Raw genomic sequence first — 13758 nt, forward strand, 5'->3', positions numbered from 1 at the left:
GTGAAACCACACATGGCGGCAGCTGATGCACTCTACGATGCCGTCATCTAGGTCATGTACGTGACCCGCCAAAATCCGGTTGGTACATGCTTAGCCTAGGCCCATTAAAATCTGATCGCTTAGCTGCTTTGTGTCCGTCCCATTTTGTGACCACCTCCTTCACTACAAACACATGTTGTCCCAACAAAGCCGTTCAGCAAAGACGGAAACAGTGTGCGCGTTATGAGAGTACATACCTGCTTTGGCAATGGCGTCCTGTTTGTAGAGTGCGCAGGACGCCTTGAGCTGGTTCGACGCCGCTTCACTCTGCTTCAGTCGACCTGTGAGCCGCAGCAGCACCTGCTCGCTGCCACACGCCTGCGTAGAGCGAATGCTGCTTCTTGCAACGGTGCCAGCAACGTTTCCCCGAGGCATGCACAAGTTCGTTGCGCACGCAAAGTGAGAGCATTAATGACTTAATGACTCCTTTTCATCAACTCAAATTTATTTAAGTTGAATGCTCATGCTGCAACGTGCGAAACTCAAGCCGGTCAGTGATCAAATAATTCATGCTTAGGACGGAATCCTGGGACTATACTTATTTAGTACCCGCAGCAGCATTACAGTGGGGGAGGGGTAGGTATTCCACTACCATAGAGACTATATTAGGCACAATATCAGAAGGGAAGACACCAATGAATAAGCATATTAACGCAGAACGTTATCTGAAAAAGAACGGTGTGGCTAACAGGGCTAACAGCAACAAAACAATTAGACGCCGCCAATGCAAACTATACTGGCTGTGCGAGCGCCGCATTTTCAATTTTTTTTCTTTCTTTTTAGCGTTTGTGTTACTTGAGCCGCAAGTGAAAAAGGTAGGTGTCTCCTCCCCCGCCCGTTTAATGTCATGACGTTCCTTCCGCCTGCCATGATTGGTAGAGTTTAATCTGAAGACAGAAACTGTAGTGGCGCATAGGCAATTCTGCTCACGTATTGTTTTCGGAAGAAAACATGTTCCCGAAAGCACCTGAGTTACTTTTATACTGGCTTTTGATTTTTCTATATTAAGCGCGTACAGATATGTAGTAGTGAGGGAAGAAATATGTTTCCTGATGAGAGTCCAGTTTGTGATGATTCCAGTTCGTGAGTCCCTATGAAGTTCGAGACAGAGCATTTTCCTGTGGCTTTTGAGGGTTGCCCACCGCAGATTAGACTTGCTCTATGTTATGTTTATTGGTATGGTCAAGAGGATCCAATACTGGCGCATGCGTACTCTAACAGTTACTTAACGATATAAGCAGCTTACTGAACGCTGCAGGAAGGAACAACTTTTTTTTTCATATTGTCCATCTACATGTCTAACTGTAGGAAGCATTCAAACGTGCGATGCCATTATGCTTGCATTATTAGAGAACCTGACAGAAGAAATACAATGCGGAAATAGCAGATACGCACTATCGACATACTGTGTGATTGAGTCGGGTGAAAATGGGAGTTTGTGAGTGTTGTAAGAAAGCCGACAGGTTCATGTGGCCTGTTAAAGTCCCTGTAAGCAGTCTTTTTTCCGTCTGCACCTCATTTCGCAATGCGTAGGTGTCTTCTGCCTTCTGTCTCTTGTATCCCACTAAGCAGATAGCGAAAGTGGCCTATCGGTGTTTAAAATGCTGATGCCACGGCAATGTTAGAAGAAAGGGCTTGATTGTCGTCTGGCGCAGATAGGTGCCAGGCAACCAGAGCTCAGTGAAACACCGAGGGCTGCAAGCGACTAAGAAATTGGGTGTAATGCATATTTGTACCTTACTACATATACAAGAATTGATCAGGCTTTTTAACGGTTCCGAAAGTGGGCTTAGAATAAGCAAGGCTGTAATGTTATTAATTATTCAGAAACGGAGGGACCACAGTTCGCCTAGCTGCCACAGAACAGGTCGCCAAGTCGTACCCATGGTACCCGTTTGTGCTGTTTTAATGCGAACGATTATTTGTCGCAATCAAGCACTTTGCGGCAGGTCGGGTGATACTTCCTGTCTTGCCACACTTGCAGCTTCTGCAAGAAAGAGAACTGCATGGCCGACAGTGGCATAGAACGTCGGCTTTCCCGCATTACCCACTAGGCCACGATCACATGCGTACTCCTCTTGGGCCAATCAAAACCGGCAGGCGCTAAGAGACCCTCGAGCGCGGGCGTCACATGCCAGTGTCTCTTGTTCTTTCCTCGCGACAGGTTACGCTTTGAGACGCCACGTTCGGCTACACGGCCCCGGGATCGGCCCGCATTCCCCAGTTTCCTCGTAGGAGCTAACGATACACAAACTGTGTGACGCTGTACCGCCTTCATGATCGGCCGAGGTCGAAGAGGTTCTCACGTTTCATCGCCACAGCGCAAATGTCATCATCGTTTTAAGTACGCACCTGACGTAGCCATAGCGTGCAATTGTATAGCACGTAGTCACTGATGGCGCCATAATCCGTGTTTCCCTCGCCTCGTCCAGTACAGTGACATGCCGACAACATAAGCTCGCCTTGAGCGACCGGAGGAGAAAGGACGCCATCACAAGAGCGTCGTCGTCGGGCTGCTGCCTTTCACCCACACTTTGGTCCACCTGGCAACGCTCTTGGGTAGTCCTCAACAGTGCAGGGCCGCCAGCTACTGTGATTCGCATAACATGACTCGCATGGACATTTTGTGCGATGCGCTTCATTCTTCTTTTTTGTCATATTTCATAGATAAAGAGTGGAGTTCACAGATATCAGCCGTAGCAGCGTGAAGCAGTTTATGTTTCCAGGATATTTTGCGAAGGTTAGCGATGGATGTAATATAAAAGTAAATGCATTTACGCACCTGAAAAGAAGTCATCATCAGCCTATCTGTTATGCCCACTAGGGACGAAGGAGCGATCTCCAATTATCCCTGCTTTCCACTAGCTGATTCCCCCTGCACATTAGCTAACTTCTTCACCTCACCTAGCATTCTGTCATCCTCGACTGCGCGCCCCGTCTCTTCGCGGCCATTCTGTAATTCCAATGGGCCACCGGTTATCTGCCCTACGCATTACGTGGCTTGCCCAGATGCATTTTTTTCTCTTCATGTCAGCTAGAATATCAGCTTTACCCGTTTGCTCTCTCGTCAACACCGGTCTCTTCTTGTCTCTTAACGTTACGCCTAACATTTTTCGTTCTATATCTATTTGCGCGCTCCCTGTTCTCGAGCTTGTTTGTTAGTCTCCAAGTTGCTGCCCGTATATTAGCACGGGTAGAATACAATGACTGTACACTTTTCTTTTCGACGACAGTGGCAAGCTCCCAGCCAGGATTTGGTAATGACAGCCGTACGCGCTCCGACCTATTTTTATTCTTTTGCAAGTTTCCGTCTCCTAATCAGGGTCCTTTGTGAGTAAATGACCAAGATAAATGTACTCCTGTACACATAAGAGGACGTCTTGTTGGGCGAGTTGGTCACAATTCATCTTGGGTACTAGGCGCTCTATCTTGTACACAGTATAGAGGCTAACGGCGATCACGAATTGTTGTTTCCCTGCCAGTCTATTGAACATTAGCTATGCCTTCTGCATATTAATCTTCAACCATGCACTTACACGTTCCCGGTAAAGCTCCTGAATGACTTCTTGCAATTTATCCCCAGTGTTGCTGAACAGGACAATTTTATCTGCAAACCGAAGGTTGTTGAGATATTCTCCGTTGGTCCTTACTCCTAAGCCTTCCCAGTCTAACAGCGTAATTACTTCTAAGTATGCAGCATTAGAGACATTGTGCGTCCTTACCTGACCCCTTTGTTGATAGGTATTTTTCCACTTTGCTTGTGGAGAATTAAAATAGTATTTCCCAAGATATTCAACTACTCCTTCATTACTCCTTCATTACGCAATACCTCCACGACTGACTTAAATTCATTTTCACAATTTATGAGAGCGATATCCAGAGGTTGCTGGGACTTCGCAGATTTCTCAATTACCTGATTGATGTCATGGACGTGATCCACTCTAGAATAACGCTTCTTGACGCCAGCCTGTTCTTTAGATTGACTGAAGTGTTGCCCTGATACTATTGGAAATTATCTTGGAGAAAATTTTATACAATACTGAAAGCAGGCTAATGGGTTTACAATTATTTCCTTTTTAACCTATCCATTCTTGTGGATCAGCAGTTGGTATTCTTCCTGCTCTTTGGTGCACTTGAAATCGTGAGGCATTGCGCGAAGCCGCAAGCTTTTCAAGCACAAAAATTAGGCGCATCCCCCGCACTGTGAGAATCGATGCAAGCGAAGCTTTCTGGGCTGTTTGCTTTGATTGGCGATAATTAGCGGTGATGTTGACGGCAAATGTTTAATTTCTTCAGTGTTTATTCCCATGCGAGAGTGGTGAGGTGATGTTAAACGTTACCTTGCGTGCAGCACTTCTATTTGTCTGCGTGGTACACAGAAGATACAGCGAGACGTGTTTCCTTGGGGCGTTGTTGTGTGCATTTATGTGCATAGTGGCAGAAGTGTTAAATCTTAATTGAAATATGGGACCTTCCGAGCCGAAACAACAATTCGGTTATGAGGCACGCCTTAGTGGCGGACTCCCGAATAATTTTGACGCCCTGGGGTTTAACGTGCACCACAATTTAAGAACACGGTCTTTTTGTAGTTCGCGCCATTCGAAATGCGCCTGCCACCGTCGGGATTGAGCTCCCATTCTCGAGCAATGCCGTAGCCGCAAGGCTACCGCAGCGGGCACAGTGTTGATTTGACGTGCGGTGTCGTTGGTGTCACCTAGAAGGTATGGTACTTTATTGCGGCTTTCCGTCTGCCCACAGTGCGTCAGCTGTCCGCTTGACAAATTTGCACGGTGTTTCTCTTTTCAGAAATAGCAAAAACGTACTGTACCGTAGCTTGAACTTAAATTTATCCAGTTTGTCCGGAACCACTCTTGTGTCTAGTAGTAGCGTTTTCTTACCTTCTCACGTCGACTTTTCCCTCTCCTGCGCTCCGCCATGTATGGGGTCGGTGAGCGAAGAGTGACAAGGGTGTCGTCACTCACTCTATTCTTGACTGCGTCGTTTCTACTCACTCTCTGCTTTCTCTTCTTACGCCCTTTCTACCAGTCTGTCTATCTCCATTATGGACTCTTGTACGTTATTAGAACAGTAAGCGCTGCAGTTGCTGAAATGCTTTTACGGGGGGTCACTGATAATTACAGCTGTCAAGACGGTATTGTGGCAACGCCAATGGAACTCCGAGGGCATTGTGCACATGCGACGCACTGGAAAAGTACAAACTGGTTTCTTGCGTCGTCTTTCCTCTGTGTCATGCTCCTGCCAGGTATCGCCTATATATGTCCGACCACAAGAAATTGATATGCTGTAAACGATCCGTTCCGCACATTTGACGAGCTTGTCCTTGTGCTTCTTTTTGCCCCTAAGCTTGTGAGAGGCACCGGGATCGGTCATTCTGCACAGTTTTTCAAGGTTTTCAGGAGCGGTAAAAAAAGAACTTGAACATTCGCCCTTTGTCGAATTTTCTTTTTGTCGATGTGACAAGCCGTGAATGTACGGAACCACCGCTAACTTTTGGTTCCTAGCTGAAGCCTGCAAGACATAAGGCTGTTTTACCGGCTACCGTTTTAGTATGCCTTCAGCGACACTGACTAGACATACACAGGCCAAAGTGGAAGGATGCAAATGGTCGCCTTCGGGCACAGCGTAGAAATGTGAGGGACATGCGAGGGACAAGTGCCGAAAGTTCCTCGATGTGCACTGTAGGAAGTGTTAGTCTAGTGATGACCGTAGTGATGTTTCCAGTTCCGGCCACAGTGCAGACCCCTGTGTGAAATTGAGCGACCTGTCAATCTATCGAAAATGCACCATTGTCACGAGAAGCAGAGGCGAACTGACACGTGAAATATGTGAGGGAGGCAGAGATGATTGGTTCAGGGGAAAACTGTATGCCCAAGCCTTCGATTGCTCTATCGTCGAAGGAATTGCACCACTTCCTTGACCACTCATTGCTTTGCTGGCTTCGCAATGTACGGCACGCCGCTATACTCTGCCTGGCGGTTCTCAACAAATTGTTGCAAGTTAGGGCTCCTGTGAACGTCCTCCTCTGGTTGTGCGCTCTAAGGTTTTAGTTATGTCTTACCAACACGCACAAACAGCCACATTACTGATCTTCTCAAGAGTTTCTGCTACGAATTTATGGAGACTGAACAACCACCAAGAGTTGCAGCCAAGTAAGTTTAGCTGCGAAGCAACCGACTAGGGCGGCGGTCAGACCTGCGACGCAGCAGAGGGTGCTAAGAATCCCTGGATCCGGACAGGCCGCCATTAGAATCTGAACCTGGGGCCCTATAACGTAAAACTATTCCAATATGTTTTTATTCCAATCTCCTGACGTCAAATTTGCGTAACCGATGACGCAAACATCTCGCGGTCACCCGCAGGGTTGTCTGAACAGACCAATCGAATGCTCTCCTCGTTCATAGGAGGTCACTTTTGTTTGCTAAGCAAATAACATTGCCTACACTGAGCGGCTTAATTGTCTTATCTAATTGGCTGACAAGAGGCGAGGAGCAGGCTCAAGTGGAGAGGTATTCGACAGGGCCAAGCCACTGCAGTGAAAATCGATAACCGGATGAAGAGGGTGGTACCGGCGTCTGCAATCGGTCCTCTTTCCCTCACATAGCTTACGGTGGCTCGTCGACAATCTCGGCGACATGCAACGGAAGCTTAAGAATGACGCTAAAACTAATCCTCAGCAAAGAAGAGTTGCCAGCACGAGATCGTAGACGTGCCGAAAGTGCTCGAAAACGTTACACGGCCAAGGGAAAAGTTTCATTATACGCAATTAACCCCATGCTCTCCGGCAGCTGCGAGTCGCTAGTGCCTGAGCGATCGACGGCAGTCATCTTATATTCCTTTCGGAATGGAGCAGCCTGCGGCTCTTGAGAAGAAAATTCAGTTTTGTTCGGCATATTAATGCATCTTTATAGCATACACGCCACTTTGATGCCTGAGTTCTTGCGGTTTTGTGACGTCGCGTGAGAGGCAGGCGAAGTGGGTGCAGCCCGAAAACCTTTCACCAACAGTCGAGGGCTAATGGCGAAGAGCCGTCGAATCAGAAATAACTATATTTTTTGTTGGTCAAATCATGCAGAATTCGTGTGTACACGTTATATCAGATGGGGAGCTATCGCGGTGTCCGTGACGTCGCGTGACTGACAGGGGAAATGGGGATGGTCCAAAAAAGTTTTTCACCAATCGCAGAGGGCTGATTGCAGAATTGGAATAGAAAAGTTTGGAATAGATTTACGTTATTGAGCCCCTGGCAACGTGTAACGCTAGAACGTTATCCATTGAGGAGAGTCCAGCAGTGCTATTGGAGGAATTAGAGGGCATTAAATGGGATATAATATGGCTCAGTGAAGTTAGGAGGCCAAAGGAAGCATATAAAGTGCTAAAAACCGGGCACGTCCTGTGCTACCGGGGCTTAGCGGAGAGACGAGAACTAGGAGTCGGATTCCTGATTAATAAGAATATAGCTGGTAACGTACAGGAATTCTCTAGCATTAACGACAGGCTGGCAGGTCTTGTTGTGAAACATAATAAGAGGTAGAAAATGAAGGTCGTACAGGTCTACGCCCCTACAAACATTCACGATGACCAGGAAGTCGAATGCTTCTATGTAGACGTGGAATCGGCGATGGGTAAAGTGAAAACAAAACACACTATACTGATGGGCGACTTCAATGCCAAGGTAGGCAAGAAAGAGGCTGCAGACAAGTCAGTGGGGGAATATGGCAAATGCACTAGGAATAGCAGGGGAGAGCTATTAGTAGGCTTTGCGGGAAAAAAAAGTATGCGGATAATGAATACCTTCTTCCGCAAGCGGGATAGCCGAAAGTGGACGTGGAGGAGCCCGAACGGTGAGACTAGGAATGAAATAGACTTCATACTCTGCGCTAACCCTGGCATCATACAAGATGTGTACGTGCTCGGCAAGGTGCGCTGCAGTGACCATAGGATCGTAAGAACTCGAATTAGCCTAGACCTGAGGAGGGAACGGAAGAAACTGGTACATAAGAAGCCGATCAATGAGTTAGCGGTAAGAGGGAAAATAGAGGAATTCCAGATCAAGCTACAGAACAGGTAATCGGCTTTAACACAGGAAGAGGACCTTAGTGTTGAAGCAATGAACGACAATGTTGTGGGCATCATTAAGGAGTGTGCAATAGAAGTCGGTGGTAAATCTGTTAGACAGGATGCCTGTAAGCTATCGCAGAAGGCGAAAGATCTGACCAAGAAACGCCAATGTATGAAAGCCTCAAACCCTACAGCTAGAATAGAACTGGCAGAACTTTTGAAGTTAATCAACAAGCGTAAGACAGCTGAGATAAGGAAGTATAATACGGATAGAATTGAACATGCTCTCAGGAACGGAGGAAGCCTAAAAGCAGTGAAAAAAAATTAGGAATCGGCAAGAATCAGATGTATGCGTTAAGAGACAAAGCAGGCAATATCATTACTAATATGGAGGAGATAGTTCAAGTGGCTGAGGAGTTCTATAGAGATTTATACAGCGCCAATGGCAGCCAAAACGATAATGGAAGAGAGAATAGTCTAGAGGAATTTGAAATCGCACAAGTAACGCCGCAAGAAGTAAAGAAAGCCTTGGGATCTATGCAAAGGGGGAAGGCAGCTGGGGAGGATAAGGTAACAGCAGATTTGTTGAAGGATGGTGGGCAGATTGTTCTAGAGAAACTGGCCACCCTGTATACGCAATGCCTCATCACCTCGAGCGTACTCGAATCTTGGAAGAACGCTAACATAATCCTGATCCATAAGAAAAGGGACGCCAAAGACTTGAAAAATTATAGATCGACCAATTTACGGTCCGTTGCCTACAAAGTATTTACTAAGGTAATCGCAAATGGAATCAAGGACACCTCAGACTTCTGTCAACCAAAGGACCAGGCAGGATTCCGTAAAGGCTGCTCAACAATAGACCATATTCACACTATCAATCAGCTGATAGAGAAATGTGCAGAATATAACCAACCATTATATATAGCTGTCATTGATTACGAGAAAGCGTTTGATTCTGTCGAAACCTCAGCAGTCATGGAGGCATTACAAAATCAGGGTGTAGACGAGCCGTATGCAAAAATACTGACAGATACCTATAGAGGCTCCACAGCTACCGTAGTCCTCCATAAAGAAAGCAACAAAATCCCAATAAAGAAAGGCGTCAGGCAGAGAGATACGATCTTTCGGATGCTATTCACAGCGTGTTTACAGGAGGTATTCAGAGACGTGGATTGCGAAGAATCGGGTATAAGAGTTAATGGAGATTACCTTAGTAACTTATGATTCGCTGATGATATTGCCTTGCTTAGTAACTCAGGAAACCAATTGCAATACATGCTCACTGACCTGGAGAGGCAAAACAAAAGAGTGGGTCTAAAATTATTCTGCAGAAAACGAAAGTAATGTTTAACAGTCTCGGAAGAGAAGAGCAATTTACAATAGGTAGCGAGGCACTGGAAGTGGTAAGGGAATACATCTACTTGGGGCAGGTAGTGACCGCGGATCCAGATCATGAGACGGAAATAATCAGAAGAGTAAGAATGGGCTAGGGTGCATTTGGCAGGCATTGTGAGATCATGGACAGCAGGTCGCCATTATCCCTCAAGAGAAAAGTGTATGATAGCTGTGTCTTACCAGTACTCACCTACGGGGCAGAAACCTGGAGGCTTACGAAAAGGGTTCTACTTAAATTGATGACGACGCAAAGAGCTATGGAAAGAAGAATGATGCGTGTAACGTTAAGGGATGAGAAAAGAGCAGATTGGGTGAGGGAACAAACGCGAATTAATGATATCTTATTTGAAATCACGAAAAAGAAATGGGCATGGGCGGGACATGTAATGAGGAGGGAAGATAACCGATGGTCATTAAGGGTTAAGGACTGAATTCAAGGGAAGGGAAGCGTAGCAGGGGGCGGCATAAAGTTAGGTGGGCGGATGAGATTAAGAAGTTTGCAGGGACAACATGGCCACAATTAGTACCTCACCGGGGTAGTTGGAGAAGTATGGGAGAGGCCTTTGCCCTGCAGTGGGTGCAACCAGGCTGATGATGATGATGATGATGAAGTTTAGCACGGAAAAGTTTTTAGAATTTACTCATGTTGTTTGTGATAAATTACCAACTTGCCCATGATACTGATCTCACGAGATAACAGTTATCATTAAACAGGTGGCGTACTTAAATTTAGTTTTGCAGCTTCAATGAAAATAGGCACCTTCGCGTTGTTTCCTGTAATTTTATTTATGTGTTTCTCTTACTGTGTTAGGCGTGTTTTTATTATGCTGCAGCTGCGGTGCATCAGTCAGTTGCTATCTGCATCTTGTCATAACTGAAGGTGGAGACTATGGCTGCATTCAGCTTCAGAAGTGCGATTTTTCTACCATTTACATGAATAACAACAGATGCAAGTGCTGTGTTTGTGTAAATTGTTCTTTCAGATACCGTATTCAACACTGATGTTTACCTGCTATTGGTGCTAAGGACCATGCTGTGCACAATGCGTTGGTGGGCTAGTTGGCGCGAATCCATATTTACTTCGTTTAGCACAAATCAAAGGACACGAGGGAGATGACAGGACAAGCGCCTTGTCCTGTCGTCTCTCTTGTGTCCGTTGTTTTACGCTAAACAAAGTGACCATGCTGTGATAACCGCTTTATCTGCTTATTACATATTTAGCCGTATGTTTACTGTGCGTTTCAACATTATTTAATTTGTATGTCTCATTTTGTTTACTTCTTATGTTTCTATCACAAAATACCACCTTGAATACCGCAGTCACTGCTGTATTTCAACCTACAGTTGCAATGTACCTTGAACGCTCTAGTCGCTGCTGTATGCGAGCTTACTTGAGTTCACATAACTGTGGTATATTTTGTTGGTAAAACGAAGTCCTACTGTTCCTTTGTTCGCGAATATTTGTTTCAAATAAAACGTTATAGAATTGTAGGGCAGTATTGAAAATTGTTGCCTTACTATTCGAAAACTATTCGAATATCAGTCAATTCGTATCCGATTCGGTGTTATCACTATCTGATTTGGTTTAGAATTCGCTATTCGCACACCCCTAATCTGTAATGTTTAGATTTTCGCATTAAGTGCTAATAAATTTAATTTTACCTGTATGTTCATGTTGTAATTCAACATGGCATGTACATACAGTTTCTTTAGCAGAGCACGAACCATTACAAACAGCTTTTGCAAAACCACTAGTGTATCATGCATTGGGTACACCTTAAATAGCCCCCAGGTGGTCAAAGTTAATCATGAGCCTTGCACTACGTTGTGTGAATCAGATTGTGGTTTCGGCATGTAAAACCCCCATTATTCATATGAAATTTTCTACCAATATATTGAGTTCTACAACATTAGGAATGCAATAGTGAATTTGCACTAATGCACATTACAAATGGGGTACTAGTATAGACACATAGCTTTCCATCAAATTATGTTTGTGAATTATACCCCGATTAACTGAAAACACTTATATAATGGGTCATATAATTTATTTACGCACTGAGCGGCTGAACGGCATATACAAAGGTCATCTGTACAGAAATTGAGGTCAATTTTCGCCAACACAGCTCAACACATTTACTCGTACTCATGCAGCAAAAAAGAACCCAATTGCAACACTTTTTCAGCATTTTTGGTATCCCCAATGAGGAGCTAGTGTAGCCTCCTCAACTGAATTTGGTTTGGGCAACACAATTTAAGTTAGTCGAGGTTTCATGTTCGTGAGTGCAGAACCAATCGTAGTAAGGTTCGTGGCGGACCACAGCATATTGAAGGGAATTCGACTGCGGAGGCGTGAAACGTTTTCATGCGGCCAATAGCGCGCTCTACATACATTCGGACTTTTGAGATGTGACGTGTGTCTTCCACCTCTTTGGCCAACAGTTGTTTCTTGCCTGTTCTTAGTGCTGGCACTACAATTCGACGACCAATTCCTTTTTGATTAAAAGGCCTTACACATCCAAAAACTATGCCACCATTTTGAAGTTTCTCAAGCAAATCTGACTGAAATTATTTCTTTATCAGATGCACGCCCTCATCAACATTTACTTAAGAAGCTGACAGCTCCGCATGGTGTATTACCAACTAAGAACTTGATTGTGTTCGAGCTTTTGTACTGAGCGTCAGTCCTAGACCTTGATGGAAACGCTAACGGTCTTTGAAGTCGTATCTCTGTGCAGTCAATTATGGCTATGCAGTTTGAGTACTCCTGCGTACAGTCGTTGGCATTGTTCTCTATGCATCCTCTTGGGATGGCGAGGTAATAAAACGCCTTAACTCAGAAAAGATCACACGTATGTTCTCAGTCATTATCCTACCTAGCGTACTTTCTGACAGGCAGAACCGGTGACACAACTGAATGTTCAGAAGAGAAAGAGTTTCATAAGTACAGTCAGTGCAACATCGCCTAGAGTACACGCGTTAGGAATGTACGTAGGTGCATTCTCGTACAGTTAAACAAAGAACACCAGCGCAATGGCTTTGAGCCCGGTGTTGATGCTGACACACTGTTCAGCGACGCATTCTGCAGAGAAGTGTTCCTTGTTTGCATTTTGCACTTCTGTTCACTCATTCTTCACAGTAGTGCAGGCTTTTCATGAGGATGTTGTCTTCCGTCAATTTTTCATTTTGCTTCTCCAGAGCACCAACTCTCTTCTCAAGCTCTTGATACTTCGACTCTAAAGGAAGAATGTCTAGATAAGAGTGATCACTTGAAACAAAAAAAAAACTTGCACAAATGTGCAGCTATCTGTACTTACTGCAAACATAGCAAGGCACTGCTACTAAAGGACAATCTTTTTGACATGCTGCAACATCAGAAGGCACATCTGTGTCCCACCCCAGTGTTTGCGTGTCTCAGAAGCCTGCAAAGAAAGTTTCTGGTTAAACGAAATGGAGCACTAGGTGCTCAGCGCTACCTTAGTGCTACCTTCAGCGTTAACATGAGAATCTCAAACTGGCAGTTCCAGTGGCGGTGTAAAGGAATCTGAAATGTATATAGAAAAACAGAAAATAGACATGCCATTATGACCAACTCTGAGCACCTTGTCCTAGCGTCAAGCACCTCACCACCATGATTGTCATTGATTTGAGAACTCTCATCGACGTCACTGTAATACCGGTCTGACACTTCTAATTGTGGTACTGGGAAGAAAGATAAAATTACCTGTTAGCATGTAGCTTGAGCTTACTAGCCAATCATTGAAAGTGAAAACAGTCAGGTTGATAACGTACAAGCCTGTAAATAACTCACAAGTGTCCATTGGTTCCACTTCACTAGCAAGGGATCGGGATGCTGCGCGCTGGAGTCGAGCTGCGGCCACATTTTTCTTGTCTTTTTTAAGCGCCAGCAAGGTTGGCACCTAATCTGGGTGACGCCATCGGTCTCATGGTTTTCCTGTGAATACAAAGCGGCGATCATGCACTACGACAAGTTGAAACAGACAAAATTTGCACACCGTAAGCGCAGTCACGTTCTCTGTTGTTGATTTTCCCCTTAAAATCATCCCATGCAAGCACAAAATTCGGCCAGCACTGTTCTGACACTACCTCGGCGCTCACAGAATGGCTATGGCGACTGCAACATTAGTGTGTACTATGACTGCGACTACAACATTGAGCAAGTGGGCGATACAGTGTAGTTGGTCGACGTGCATACTGAATTTTCTTTGAAGCTCAAAAAAT

At 45.1% G+C, this 13758-nt stretch overlaps 1 protein-coding gene across 14 annotated transcripts in view; it reads right to left on the reverse strand.

The window, feature by feature from the left end:
• Positions 1-13758, reverse strand: part of LOC139054433 (protein FAM184A-like) — a 363879-nt gene that overhangs the window by 224085 nt on the left and 126036 nt on the right. For all 14 annotated transcript variants that reach the window (XR_011511210.1, XR_011511212.1, XR_011511211.1 and 11 more), the window contains one exon: positions 237-357. Coding sequence is in view for 11 of the 14 variants with exons in the window: in XM_070531388.1 (XP_070387489.1) it covers positions 237-357 (121 nt within the window). In the remaining 3 variants the exon portion in view is untranslated. The remainder of the gene's footprint in view (positions 1-236; positions 358-13758) is intronic.

This window comes from Dermacentor albipictus, chromosome 1 (genome assembly GCF_038994185.2).
Source record: "Dermacentor albipictus isolate Rhodes 1998 colony chromosome 1, USDA_Dalb.pri_finalv2, whole genome shotgun sequence".
NCBI lineage: Eukaryota > Metazoa > Arthropoda > Arachnida > Ixodida > Ixodidae > Dermacentor > Dermacentor albipictus.